Raw genomic sequence first — 14,804 nt, forward strand, 5'->3', positions numbered from 1 at the left:
GAGTACATTAATATCACACTTGAAAGGGCAATAAGCCAGAACACAGAGTCCAACACCTTACTTACTACCAAGTATTATATTTCTGACCACTTTCCATCCATAACTCATGATACTGGTGCAATGACAAAGAAAGATCAGTGCAGGGGACTTTTACCTCCATGTAACTTTGTGACTTACTTAGGGTTAAAATGCAATGATACATTTGTGAACCATAAAATGTGATAACAATTACTTTACCAATAACAAAAGATTATAACAATTACTTTACCAATAACAAAAGATTAAAAAGGATATAATTCCTAAGGTTAAAAAAAAAAAAAAGAGTCCCTCCTCTTTTGCATTCACTAGAGGAGAAAGACATTCCTGCAGGGGAGTAGAAATTGTACTAAATTTTCTGATGTCACCTTCCCATAGGCTAACCTTTTCTGCCTCAGGTGACATGAAAAACCAAACAAATGTTGAACTCCACCCCCTTAAAGGGAAACCAACCCTGCTCTATAAAACTGGAATCATTCCTACAATATGCCCCTATAATCCTTGATCTTGTTTAGTTAAATTCAATTTAATTTCATTCAACAAGTACTTATTGAGCACCTATCACTGGGGATACAAAAACAAAAAAATGAAACCATTTTTGATCTCAAGGAATTCATATTCTACTGGAGAAAAGCAACATATACACAGATAAATATTTACAACATACATAGGGCAAATGGAAAATACTTTTAGAAGGAGCACTAACATTTGGGGAAATGAGGAAGAAGTGTCACCTGAGCTTGTTTACTTAAGTAGAGACAAAAAGAACCTAATGGAAGACAGAGATTCTGTGAGATAGAGCTAAGACATGGTGGACAACCTGGGCAAAGGCACCTTTGTGAGAGATAGAATGCTATATATTAACCAGAAGTAGGGCAGTTTGGCTGGAATGGTGAGTGCATGAGAAAGATTAATGGGGGCGCAATCTAGAGAGAGGAGTTGGATTGTGAGGATGCCAAACAAAGGAGCTGGTATTTTAGGTAGTAGAGAGCCATTGAGGTTTCTTGAGCAGGGCAGGGAAGTGACATGGTCAGACCTATGCTTTAGGAATATTGTTTTCCTAGCTATGTTGAAGATAGATTGGAGAGGAAAAAGAATGGAGGCAGGGAGGCCAATTGGCAGGCTGTTGCAATAGTCTAAATGAGAGATGATGAGAGTGTGATAACATGAAAATAACTGAATAAAGAGAAAGAGACAGATACAAGAGATGTTACAAAGAAAAAATCAACAGAACTTAGCTATTGGTTGAATATAGCGGGGATGGGTAAGAGAGTGGACAAGGTCTTTGAGGTTTTACAAATCTGAGTAATTGTAAAGATGATGGTGCCTTTTACTAGAAATAAGAATTTAAGAAGAGAAGTGGATTGTATAGGGAAGATGAATTCTGTTTGGGACATGATTTGAGGTGCCCATGGGACATCCAGCATTCTCTTAATTTCTGTGAGAAAGCTACATTTGCATACCTATGAAAATATTTCCTCTGTGGTATGTCATTTCATCTGCAATGGAATGAAATTAAGGGGAGGTAGACTTCTAACAGTTTAGTTTTGAATCAGAGAGGCCATCACAACCACATGGGCAAGTTTCCTCTCTGCAATTTAGAAGGCTATATGTTAATAAAATGCAAACTGAATTATCTCTGCCAGAAGATACTAGATTTGTTGCCTAGAATATTATTGTGAAATGTCTAAGAGTTCTATTTCTGAGAAGATGAATATGGTTGGAATGCATTTCTCAAACTTTTTCTCCTAACTGTCAAATCTACTGAAGTTCTTCCTCCCCCTTGCCGATTTTCCCTTTATAAGACAGACTTCTTTTGAAAAGGCTGCTGTCAAGCAATGCCTCTGGGGAAACAGAAAAAAAATGTTAAATAATTGCTAGAAAAAAGATTCCAACTACGTGAAGCAGCTGCAGCAAAGGCTCCCTTTAAACATCAGTAGGAGGTGACATCTCTCAAGAGTAACAAGGATATTATAAAGGCAGACTAAGAGGAAACAGTAAAACCTGTATGTACCAGAAGCAAAAAGCCTTGGGATTTATGGTGGGGAAAAACAATAGAAAGCTCATAAACCACCATAAGGCAATAAATAGTAAACAGGAAGAATACATGGGTTCAGGCTTTTCCTAAGGAAGGCTAAAGGAAATTCCTAGGCCTTGCTAAAACTGAATGGCGAAGGCACTTCCTTGAACTCAAAGTCTTTCTTAATCGTACTGCTTGTCTGTGACCAAGACACTGTATTCCTGAAGGACTTGGGACCCAGACACATGAAGTGAGTTGTCTAAAGTGACCCCAGGTATGAAGTGGCACAGTGCAGATTTGTACCCAGGTCCTCTAACTCCAGATCCAGGGCTAGGGATCTGGGACAAAGATAAGATTCCAGGATTTTGAAGGGAATCTGAAAAATCATTTAGTCTCCCCTTTACTTCAATCAGCACTACACTCAAACCAGTCTCAGGAGGTGATGATCCTTCTCCCATTTCAAAAGAATTTCAGAAAAAGAAAATCTATATAATCTACCTTAGCTCATGAACAGTTAGTCATAATAAAAAGCTGGTCTTGGCCACTTGACCTATTTCCATGTTTAACAACTTTTCACTGTTGTGAAACTGTTCCTTGTATTATTAACCTAAATTCTTCCTTCTATGATTGGATGCTGTTTCTTCTGTCCTCTGAAACTGAGAATAGCTGATTACAGTTCTCTGTGTTTTTCATGGGAATGCTATGAAACTGCATTTCATAGCCTTCCCTTCTCTTATGCTACAATCTCAGTGCTACTTGTTTTCCCTTAGAGATTCTGTTTTCAGACTCATTAATCATCATGACAACCCTCATATAAACCCCCTCCACATCTGTCATATTGGGACATAATATAGTAGTAAGGGTTTGTACAAAGCTGATCGTGATCGTGTATGTTACTGTACTCTTTTATCCATCCAAGGATCATACTTTTAAAAACAATCATCCTCATGATATACTATCACCCCTATACTTTTTTTTGCTATACATGCCCATTGCCACTTCTTTCCCATTTTATTAATGTTTCCTCCTCAAAAGCAAACTTTCTCTTCCTTTTTTTCCAATTTACTCTAAATTGAGTCTTATCTATCCCACCATCGTCCTATTCCCACCTTAACTCCATGTCATATTCAAAGTTACTGAATTCTCTCTTCATCACTCAGGTAATCTATAAAGATGTTAGACTCCCGTAGACTCAGGATACCCCCCTTTCCATGAAACAACAGATAACAGTGAAACCCAATAAACACATAAAAACACCTTTCAATCGGTTGTGTACTCAATAGACTTGTGATTTAAAATTTATGCTCTTAATTTACTGAGAAGTGCAGCCTGTTGTAGGAGGTGAATTGGATTTGGAATTTGGAAGACCTGGGTTCAGTGACTTAATAGTTGTATGACCATAGTCAAGTCCCATAATCCCTCAGTGTTCATGACTGCTACAGATCTATATTAGTGGGAAAAGTTTCCACACTGGGATTTCCCTACACCGATGAAATCACAGGCCAGACCAAAAAGTAATAATTATAAGATTTATATTTGTGCCAGGCACTTTACAAATATTATCTCATTTGATCCCTATAACAACCCTGAAAGGTAGATACTGTATGTATATGCCTAGGGTCATATGTCTTAAGGCTGGATTTGAAATCAAATCTTCCTGATTCAATGCCCAATGCGCTATCCACTAAGCCACTGAGTGGCTGAGATTCAAATGAGATAACATATGGAAAGCACTAGGCAAACTTTAAATGTATAAATTTTATTTGCTGTTATTCGCTGCATAGAAGTGCCCAGAGCTGCAGTAATAGTAGTAGCAGTAGTAGTGACATAAACTCTTGCTAAAGTCAAAGTAGATTAATTTTTTTCTTCCCCTCTGATCTGCGAGATCTAATGTTATCATAAAAAGAACTTTAATTAATCTGACAGTATCTGATGTTTATAAACCCATATACATTGTTGTTTTCAAGAAGTAGATTTTTTTCAAGTTGATATTTGAGGTGCTTTCCAGTAACTTTTGGGGTGTTGAAGTTACAGGTCTTTAATTTCCAAAGGAATATTTTTTCATTTTAAAAAAAAGCACTACTTTAGCTCTTTCTTGATTTTTAAGTTCCACCATGTATACTAGAATTCTGAAAAAATTCTATTGAGGCTACAACTGTCAGACTTGTAAAAAAAATTCTAGAATGTGAGTCACTGGGTCTTACAGATCGGGCCATCTCTAGTTTATTTAAACTGGTTTTTTTTAGCCTCTTATTTCAGCTTGACTTTTCACCCTTTCTATTTGTTGGATGCCTATTTCTAATTCTGTCTCATCATTATTTTTTAAACCTAAGGGAAAGTAAACATTCAATCTTATTTTTAACGTCTCACATTATCCTTTTTCTTCCCATCTAATAGGGGTAACATTTTCAGTTGGGAGTGGGGGAGTCTCTGCATATACATTTTTAAAAAGTTCTTAAACATGATCAGATTTCCTTAGATTGCCTTCACCCCACCCTACAAAGGATACCTTTAAACTATTCATATAAGCCTTTTGTAAAAGCCACCTCCCCTATCTTGGATTTTCTTTGAAAAAATCCTGAAGGGGAGGTAGGAGAATGGACTTGTCACCCAGCCCACGGTCCGGTCATTTTTCTGGTTTGCACGGATCCGTGCCCTGGCACCCCTTGGGGTTGGCGGGGGAACGCTTGCCCGGTGTGCCCGGTGCTCTCGCCTCCAGGCGGAAAGGCTGGAGAACAATGATGGTGGTGGGCTTCCAGGAGACGGAGGAAGCAGGGGGCTGACTGGCCGAGGGCCCGGCGCGGAGGGAGGATCCGGGGAGATCCTTGGAGTCAGACGTCCGCGGGTCCGGCCCAAGTTCGGGAGCCTGGGCCCCGCTCGGGAGCCGGGTCCGAAGCCGCAGAGCCCCGCTCCGAGTTCGCTGCTCCCGAGCCCCGGCCCCTCCCTACATCTGGAGGAGGGTAAATGGGATTCGTCTCGGAGGACCTTCATTAGGAAGGGGAGGGTTTTTCCTTGGAGGGGCCTCTCGGTGGATTACTGGATTTCCTGAGCGATTCCCGTTGCATTGGAATGCCTTCAGGAACCCTATGGTTAAGAGACCATGGCTCTGACTGGCCAGACCGGGGCTGGGAAAGGAAGCGGAGATGGGGAGGGGCAGGGGCAGGGGCGGGGGGAGGGACAGCCTCCGGAGGGGGAGGGGCTGGAGGGGTGGGGGCCGCCTGGCGGGGACTGTGGGGAGGGCTTTGTGAGTCACATGATCAGCACTCCAAGGGGGAGGGAGTAGAAGAGGAGCTCTTCCGCTGATTGGTTCTTAGTAGCCAGGTGACCCAGACGCATTCCGTGGTTGGCGGGCAGCGGGTTTCCCAGCTCCTTAGGGCGTTTTACCCGGGGAAAAGCGAGGGAGGAGGAAGAGGAGTAGGACGCGGAGGAGCGAGGGAGGGAGGGGATCGAGTCCTGCCCAGCCCTGTGGCCCCGGCGCGGCCCCTCCTGTGCCTCGCGTGTTCCCACCCCTTTTAAATGAGCCCGAGCCGTCGCTGCCCTCGCTGAGCAGGGTGGTGGGAGGCGGCGGCGGCGGCGGCGGCGGCGCGGGAGGAGCGGGAGCGGAGCCGGGCTTCGCGGCCGGGGCGCAGCTGCTGCCTCCGTCCCCGAGCGGGGCCGCGGTCCTCAGCCGTGCGGGAAGAGGGAGAGGCGGCGGACTCCGGGCGGACATGAGCCGCCCAGCCCGGGCATAGCTCCGGGGCTGCCCATGCCCGGCCCCGCCATTGTTGGGGGAGGGGGCGGCAGCAGCGGCGGCGGCGGCAGCACCGGAGGCAGCACCGGCGGCGGCTAACCCCGGGCGGGCGGCAGGCGGGCGGGGCGGGCGGAGCGAGCCGGGGGCGGCGCGGGCGTGAGCCGCAGGACGCGAGGGCCGGGGGGCCGAGGGGGTGTCCCATGGGGAACACGGTGACCTGTTGCGTGTCCCCGGATGCCAGCCCCAAACTCAGCCGGGGTGCGGGGCCGGCGGGGCCGGAGCGCCGGCTGGATGCCTACGAAGCGGCGGCCGGGGACGCGGTGCCGGCGGCCGCCGAGCCCAAGGAGGCGGACTCGACGGGAGGCGAGGGACCGCACCTGCAGCACATAAGCGACCGCGAGTTTCCCGACGGTAAGCCGGCCCTGCCCAGGCCCTGCCCCTGACGTGGGGCACCCCTCGGTCCACGTGTGTGAAATGAAAAGGGAGCTTCCTCCCTGGGGAGTCCACCCCAGAGACCGAGCTTCCGGGCTGTGAGCATCGAATCTCTGCCCCTTTCTGGTGCCCAGGCACAGCTCTCTCTTCCAGTCTCTAACGCCCCTGGCTCACACTCACTAGGCTCATTCACTCCCTTCCCACTAGTAAAAATCTCAGTCCACCTGTCCCAAGGATGAGTGGCAAAAATATTATCCTCTCAGGAATTGCAGATCCTTCTGGAAAAAAGAGTTTAATATATTCCTAATTAAATGCTTTTTGAATGAATGTTGACGATGGATTGATTGTAAACTTTTGGGAACTGAGTCGAATGAGAATCTGGCGGAGAAAAGTTGAAAGTGGATTCACGCAGTTCCCAAAGGTAAAAATCTCACTCCACCTGTCCCAAGGATGAATTGCAAAAAGATTGTTCTCAGAAATTGCAGATCCTTCTGGGAAAAAAAAGTTTAATATATCCCCAATTAAATGCTTTTTGAATGAATGTCGACGATGGAACTGAGTCAGATGAGAATTTGGCTGAGAAAAGTTGAAAGTGGATTTCCACAGGTTAAAAATCTCAGTTCACCTGGCCCAAGGATGAGTTGCAAAAAGATGGTCTTCTCAGAAATTGCAGATCCTTCTGGAAAAAAAAAAAGTTTACTATATCCCTAATTGAATGCTTTTTGAATGTCAGCCATGGATTGTAAACTTTTAGGGAACTGAGTCAAATGAGAGTTTGACTGAGAAGAGTTGAAAATGGATTCACCCAGTTCCCACAGGTGAAAATCTCAGGCCACTTGTCCCAAGTATGAGTTGCAAAAGGTTGGAGTCTCAGATAATCACATCTCCTTCTGAAAAACAAAACAAAAAGAGTTGATGTATCCTTGCCCATGAGCCCTAATTAAATACTTGTTGAATGAATGTGGATAATGGACTATAAACTTTTAGGGAACTCTAAGTCAAATTAAGATTTGTCAGAGAAGGGTTGAACGTGGCAGAGAGGCTGGTAGCAGTGAAGAGTGGAGTGATAAATTAGGTTGATCCTATCTGTGTTAACATTGAAGGAAGGAAGGAAGGAAAAGGTGGGGATAATAGTTTAAAGTAAACAAAACATGGCTTGTGAAATGTCACTGCTACAGCTAGACTGAAGGCAGTTGATAACACAAAGGAAATGAGTCCCATTGAAAGCCCCACTTTGACATAGCTATTCCATTTTTGTGTTGAGTATAATCCTTCCATACTCAGACTACACCCACATCATATACTATAGTAGAGGTGAGTTGCTCATTTTGTTCAAAATTATACTAAACGAGAGTTCGTTTGTTTTTCCAGAGTTTATTTACTTGGCTATCCTTTTTGAAAATTTTGATCCCTTGAACATAAGTTCAAATCCTTAGAATGATTTGTAATTTTTCACATACTTTGGAAGTTTTGAACTCCCCCTCGCCCTCACTTCCCAGACAGAATTATCTTTAGCAGTGTTACACTTAACATTAGAAATTTCCAAAGTTTGCCACTAATACAATGTTCTTACTCTATTTGAGAGATACCCTCGTTCTTTTTGTCTTAAAGGCTAGTTTTTCCAGATATGGTGTAAAAATGGAGGTCTTCTGGAGGTCTGTGAAAGCAGTTTAAGGAGATTTCTTGGCCCTGTTTCCCCATTTGCCTTTTTGAAATACGCAGGAAAGTATCCTAACTCTGAAGGGAATGTGTCTTAGGAAGTGCTTCAGTTAGTGTCCAGAACTCTTTATTTAAAAGTTTCTCCCAGTTGATAATGTCATTCCTTTGCAACATTGAAGAAACAATTGCTTTTGAGTAGGATTTAATGGGTTTATTCCTCTTGATTCTCATGGTAATCTTATAGAATAAATGTTTATCCCCATTTTTCAGATGAGAAGACTAAGTAAGGCTCAGAAAGACAGACCAAGGTGTTCGAATGCCTATTGCTATGTTATTTCCAGCTGGAGGGAATGAACCAGAGTGCTAGAAATGATGTACTCAGAATTCTAAATAGGGTCTCCCCATTTTTTTGGCATTTTAGACTTATTATTGGTTGCATTCGTTATTAATAAATTATCGAGATATTGATTATTTGTATAATTGTGGTAAAAGGGTATTTACCAAGTTAGCCAACTGTAAAGCAGGTTTTTAACAGAACAGATCATAAGATAATAGTAATAATAGCCTAACATTTATTTACTTCATTATTTGTAAAGTGCTTTACATATATTGTGTCATTTGGTCCTCACAACAACCCTGTTAGGAACATTACCCCCATTTTGTAAATTCAGAAATCTAGACAGACAAATTATGCCTGGCCCAGGGTCACACAGCTAGTAAGTGTCTGAGGTCCAGTGCTCTGTCCACTGTACCTCCTAGCTGACTACCATATTGGTCTGTTACTCTCCAGATCATGTCTCTCAAACATAGCTTCTCTAAAACTTCAGTGGCTTATCATGTGGTTCTTACAGCAATAGTGAAAAGGATGAATACGTAGAAATAATAAACATTAATAAAAACATTCGTATCCAAATGTTTTAAACAGCATTATTATTAGATATTTGAATATTGTAATCACATAATTTTTTTGTTGAATCTTGATATTGCTTTCCTTTCCAGAGAAATCATTTTGGAGGTAAGGTCCATATTCATACTAATATGGTGTCTGTTCAGTATTGGCTTAAAAATGGAGGTAAAACTGAATGACTGTCATCGAAGAGCATAACAAATGGAAAGAGTAGAGGACAGTTAAGAGAAACTTAATTTGAAGAAAGTATATTATGGACTCAAATTTTAAAAATTGTCCATCTAAGGAGACCCTTAGGGTTTTAAAAGGGTTTTAAAAACAAAAATTGATACTTTACTCATTCAACCCAAATTGATAAATTGTGACAAATTACATGGAGGGCTTGGAGAAAAGTCACGTGCATAGAATTTTGTGGGTAGAAGGGGCTTAGGAAATGAAGTTTCACTCAACCCTGTGGTCCATATTATAATGATAAACCCCCCAGAGATGATGTAGACATCACACTCGGTTCTGGAAAAACTGGGACAATAGCATACTATAACAGGATATTCATGCATATTTTGTCTAGTACAGCCATAGCATTACTTCCCAGATAAGAACTGGAGAATTCAGTTCAGTGTGGCATAGTGGATAGAGAGAAGGTCTTTGAGTCAATAAGACCCAGCTGTGACCCTTGCTGGCTCTGTGACCCTGAGCAAATCATTCACTGAACCTATCAGTGCTCTGGAGAGCTCCTTAAGACTAAGTTGCAAAAAAGATACCAGGTTGCATGTGTAGAGGGAGATGCTTCACCTGGGAGCTCCCTGTAGATCTGTGTTTGGTGACAGAGAGGGGCAGAGTGAATAGGGAGGTGGGCCAGCTGTAAGTCCTGCCTCAGACACATCCTGGCATTTACAGAAAAGGTGTTAACCTGCATTGGTAGGTGGGGTTTCCTCATCCAGGGTGCCATTCCTTGTGCCATGAAAATCCTAGATCCAGTCCCTTTTCTGGGACTGAGTCAAAAGTTAGGGGAATGGATTGTATTCTTCCTATTGTTAACTACATAACCGTGGTCATAAAAAGTCAGATGGTTCAAACGACTGAAAAACAACAAATATTCTTTGAGATGCCACATGATAAAGCAGATCACAGTAAGGCAAAATTTTGACCCAGTGTGAATAGGTAAAGGTACTAGTATATGAAACAGTGCTGTTTAGTCATTTCAGTCATGTCCCATTCTTTGTGACACCATTTGGGGGGTTTTGGCAAAGATAACTGGAGTGGTTTACCATTTCCTTCTCTGGCTTGTTTTACAGATGAGGAAACCGAGACAAACAGGGTTAAGTGGCTTATCCAGGATCACACACCTACTAAATGTTTGAGTTTGGATCAGAACTCAGGAAGATGAGTCTTCTTGACTCTAGGCCCAGCACTCTACCCACTGCACTACCTAGTGAAATATAGGTTTTTATTAATTATCATAGCTGACACCATATAGTACTTACTGTGTTCCAGGCACTATGCTCAGCTTTTTACAGATTAGTCTGTTTGATCCTCATGAACATCCTGGGATGTAAAGTGCTATTGTTAACCCCATTTTACAGATGAGGAAGTGAGGCAAACGGAAATTATATTGCTTTTTCTGAGTCACACAGCTAATTTAGGCTCTGAGACTGAATTTGAACTCTGAGTCTTCCTGATTCCAAATCTGGTTCTCCATCCACTGCACCACCTGGATGAATGAGCAGACTAGAGAAAAGTATGTTTTGCATTATGTTAACTAACAGACTGACTATTGAAAAATGTTTTCATCTATACCTGATTTTTAAAGCTAATTTTGTTTTGTTGCTTTTAATCCGTTTTCTAAAAGTGATGAGAAAAACTTAATCTATTTCAATACTTGTCTACCACAGTTGATTTTTGGGACTGCCCTTTAATCTCCATAAAAACGAAATCAGAGCAATACATAAAAAGTGCCCATTTTTCTCCCTCTCCCCCCATTTTTAATTTCTTTACCTTATTTTAGATGAACTGTTTCCTTGGAAGCTGAAACTGAAAGAACTACTTTGTCATCAAATATTTCAATGTCCTTTTTGTGATGAATTCTATTATTTTGAGAGATGGTTATCTGGACTGGTGGAAAAAAACATTACCAGGGTCGGTAGACCTGTGTCTTGGTCCTTGCAAGGATACATACAGCTGTGGGACCATAACCAAGTTGGTTAACCTCAGTGAGCCCCAATTTTCTGTCTGTAAAATGAAACTTTATATTGCCCCTATAGAAGTTGGGGGACATCTCAGAAAAGGCCTCCCCTCTCTTAGCTCCTAATACATTCCAGTGCTCTTTTACAGGGTTGTAACTGTAAAGTGTAACATAAAAGCTGCGATTATCATTTATCCAAATTCATTCTTCGAACGCTACTTTGTTTCTTTAAAAGAGATAGTATTTCACATGTGTACTCTTTGAGCTCTCTGTAACTTTTCATCTATTCTTTTAAGCACTAGTTCATTAGTTTTTCTTTTTATCGTAGTATCATGGAATATAGCGGATAGTACCATTGTTCATGCCAGACTTTTGGCTCCTCAACTTAGGAACTGACATGAATTTAATGACTGTGTGACTGTGAGGTTGGTAAGGACAGAAATCTTGGGATTGAGTAGTTCTTAAAGGATAAAGAGATAAAAATAATGGGCGCCTTTCCTTACTCTCTACTATTCCTAGTCGCTGTTGTTGAACAAAAAGAAAAACAACCTCAAAAACAAATGTTGGGCTTTTTTTTGCCATCAATTCACACTTTGCAATTTAAGCAGCCTATAGTCATAGAAAGCAAAACTAGGTTGGCAGTTTTTTAAAAATTCCAACATAACCAGTGTTTTGACTCTGTTAGCTCTTCCACTACCCATAATGACAGCTAGCAAGAACTGAAACATTTAAAAAGTGAGCTTTACATCTTATAATGCTAGTTAACTTTGATTTGGAGAGGGTATGCATAGAAATGCAGTAAGTAATAAACTTTGCATTTATAACATTGTAGTGTTTCAGTCAGGGACTACAGAAGTCTTGATAGTTGTTTTTCAGAGAAAAAAAATATAAGGGAAGAAAAATAAGGTGTTAAAAGTGCTATCCCCTTTGGAGGTTGTAGGCAAGACCAGGAAAAGTCTCATTTCCCTTTCCTGAGCTTGAACCATCAGAAAGAAAAATGAACAAGTCAACATCTTCCTGTATTTCTGGTGACTAAATAAGACATACTCTCTTGAAAAACATTATTTCCGTTAGCCAAGTTTTTCTATTTTTTCACTGAATGGAGATTCCTCATCTCCCTCTTTGTACCCTCCCCCTCCTGATCTCTTCTTTTCCTGGGAATTCATTTATCATTGCATTATAGATAACTTCTAAAACTCTAGTCAAAATTCCCATCCTGTGTTGCCAGCTGCCTTCTGAACATCGCTATTAATACAGTGTCCATTGGCATCTCAAATTCAACATGTCCAGAAGTGAATTCATCTTCCTCTTCCTTCAGTCAGTCAGTTAGGTGGCATTATTAAGAGCCATATAAGTGCCAGGCATTGTGGAGAAAGAAAGACAGAGAAAAAGGCAAAAGCCAGTTCCTGCTGGAAAAGAGCAGTTAGGTCTCCACAGTGCTGTGGAGAGAGCCCTGAATCTGGAAAGAGGAAGACCCAAGTTCCTCATCTGTAAAATGGGGACAATAGTAGTAGCATTGCCTTCCAGGGTTATTATGAGAAATGAGATAATAGATGTAAAGCACTTGTTGAACTTCAAAGTGCTGTATAAATGCAAGTTATTGAGTTGGCTCACCTCCAAACTTGACTTATTTCTGTTAATGGTACCATCATCTTATCAGCCTAGGCCTGTAACCTCAGAAAATCATGTTTTACTCTTCTATTCCCTTACCCCTCTCCTCCATCTCTACTTATGTTGGCAGCCTTAACTCAGGACTTTATCGTCTCTCATCTGGACCCTCTAACTAGTTACTTTCCGTAAGGCTGTCAGATATACTTCCTATGTCACAGGGTCTGACCTCATTATTCCCTTGCTCATAAATCTTTAGTGGTTCCTTATTGCTTCTAGGATAAAATATAAACTCTTTATCTGCAATTTAAAGCCCTTTCAATTTGGTTTCAACCTACCTTTTCCACCTCATTTGATCTCCCTTTATTCTCCCCTTTCTTTTAGCTAATCTGGGCTATAAGTTCCCTGTTAAGTTGCTCCCTGAACTCAGTCCATCTCTTGTTTCTCTGTCTTCTAACAAATTCCCTGTGCTCCTTCCCTCCTGCCTGGGATGCATTCTCATTTTTGCTTCTCTGAATCTTTATCTGCTTTCTTGTGTGTGTGCCCTGGGGCTGCTTCCTCTGAATCCTCGTTAGAGTCTTATTCTTAGTTGTTAGTGTTCTCTCCCTACTTTGTATTTTACTTGTTTGTATGTGTATCCCTTCCTCCCCCCCCAATAGTATATAAATTGCCCTTAGAGTAGGGATTGTTTCATTTTTGTTGTTCTATCCCCAATTAAATGTTTATGGAAAAATGGAAATTATGTATTTCCTATGCCTTTCTTCTAAGACAAGAGCCCCTCTTTTTGCCCTTTGCATTTTTAAATTTTGTTTCCTATATGAAGCCATGTAAATAAAGGTTTGAGATGTCTTTGCAAAATGTGAGTCCCCCACCAAACCAATTTATCTGAAAAGGAAAATGTGGTTAAAAAGCCTGATTCTCTTACAGTTTGAATTTATATACAGTTTGAATTTATATATATATTCATATACTTTTTTCTAAAAGATATGAAATAGAAAATTTAAGGTATTTGTGGATTGCACATAAATATTGCGGATTTGAATGCAACAAATTTTTGTTACCTCTCTAGGTGGGGGGTAGCACTAAGGCACCATGCTAGATATGGTGGGGATAAAATTATAAACACAATCCTTGCTCTAAGAGAACTTAATCTAGTAGGTAGTTAATATATACACAGAAAACCATGTTAGAGAGGAGAACCTCTGTTAAAACCCCAAAGTAAATCTTGAATTTTCAAACGCTATGCCAACAAAACTCAAGTTCTGCCAGATTCAAAAGGCTTATTGTACAGTTCTCACAGGATTGTGAATATGCCCTAACTACAAAGGTTGATATAGAGAGCAGCTGTGCAGTTTGTTGGCCAGAATATCATGTTTTTGTCTTAATAATTTTAGAAAATTATATTTTGATCCTTCAGTTTCCTCAGGGACGAATGAAAATGCAAGAAATAACATTATTCGTTATGGTTATTTAAAACAAAGTGGACCAGAAGTCAGTTACTTAACTGCAGATAAGTAACTGGAAAATGTCTAGTGGCTTTTAAAAAAGCTTTTGTCCCCTGTCTCGTTAAAAAATATTTAAAATAACTATCAGTAGCTTACTTTTTAAAATTACCTTTAAATGTATCATTGATTATAATTATTCTTATTTCTTTCAGTCTTTAAAATGAAAGCATTGTAATTGGGTATTTCAAGGAAGATCTTGAACTCCTAACATAATTTTCAATAAAACCTACGGATACGGGGAAGGAAATTACTTTAAACTTTAGAAAAATATGATTTTCTAAATATAATTTAATTAATATAATATAATTTTTTATTTATATATTATTATATTATAATATAATATAATTTTTCACATTGGTTTAGCTTTCTTTATATTCTCAGCAATGAATTCAGTTTGGTAAGTTTTTATTAAACACCTACTATGTGCTACATGCTGAGTTCTGGGGTTTAATAGAGATTTTAGATGAATTGAGCATTTGCTGAATATTGATTGTGGTCAATTCTGTAGTAACTGAATCAAATAAACATTAAGCCCCTACTGTGTGTAAAAGTACTGTAGTATATGAAGTTTAAGAAGTGGCCCCAACACTTAGTGAACTTTGTCTAGTACAGGGATATCATAAGCAGGTGAAGTGATATATAAAGTTCAAGGTAGAAAAGGTCATCACTGGGACTAATGGAAGACCTCTTGGAGAGGATTATATTTGAGCTGGGCATTAAAGGAT

General features: G+C 40.7%; 1 protein-coding gene across 2 annotated transcripts in view; it reads left to right on the forward strand.

Annotated features, from left to right (window-relative positions):
• Positions 1-5,343: 5,343 nt before the first annotated feature.
• CCNYL1 (cyclin Y like 1) overlaps positions 5,344-14,804 on the forward strand; it is a 77,984-nt gene continuing 68,523 nt past the window's right edge. The window contains exons 1-2 of one of the 2 annotated variants that reach the window (XM_072617407.1): positions 5,344-5,377; positions 6,028-6,197. Coding sequence is in view for 1 of the 2 variants with exons in the window: in XM_072617406.1 (XP_072473507.1) it covers positions 5,987-6,197 (211 nt within the window). In the remaining variant the exon portion in view is untranslated. Of the gene's footprint in view, positions 5,378-5,433; positions 6,198-14,804 lie in introns of those variants that run through there. The other variant, XM_072617406.1, reaches the window with a different exon arrangement.

This window comes from Notamacropus eugenii, chromosome 6 (genome assembly GCF_028372415.1).
Source record: "Notamacropus eugenii isolate mMacEug1 chromosome 6, mMacEug1.pri_v2, whole genome shotgun sequence".
NCBI classification, from domain to species: Eukaryota; Metazoa; Chordata; class Mammalia; order Diprotodontia; family Macropodidae; genus Notamacropus; species Notamacropus eugenii.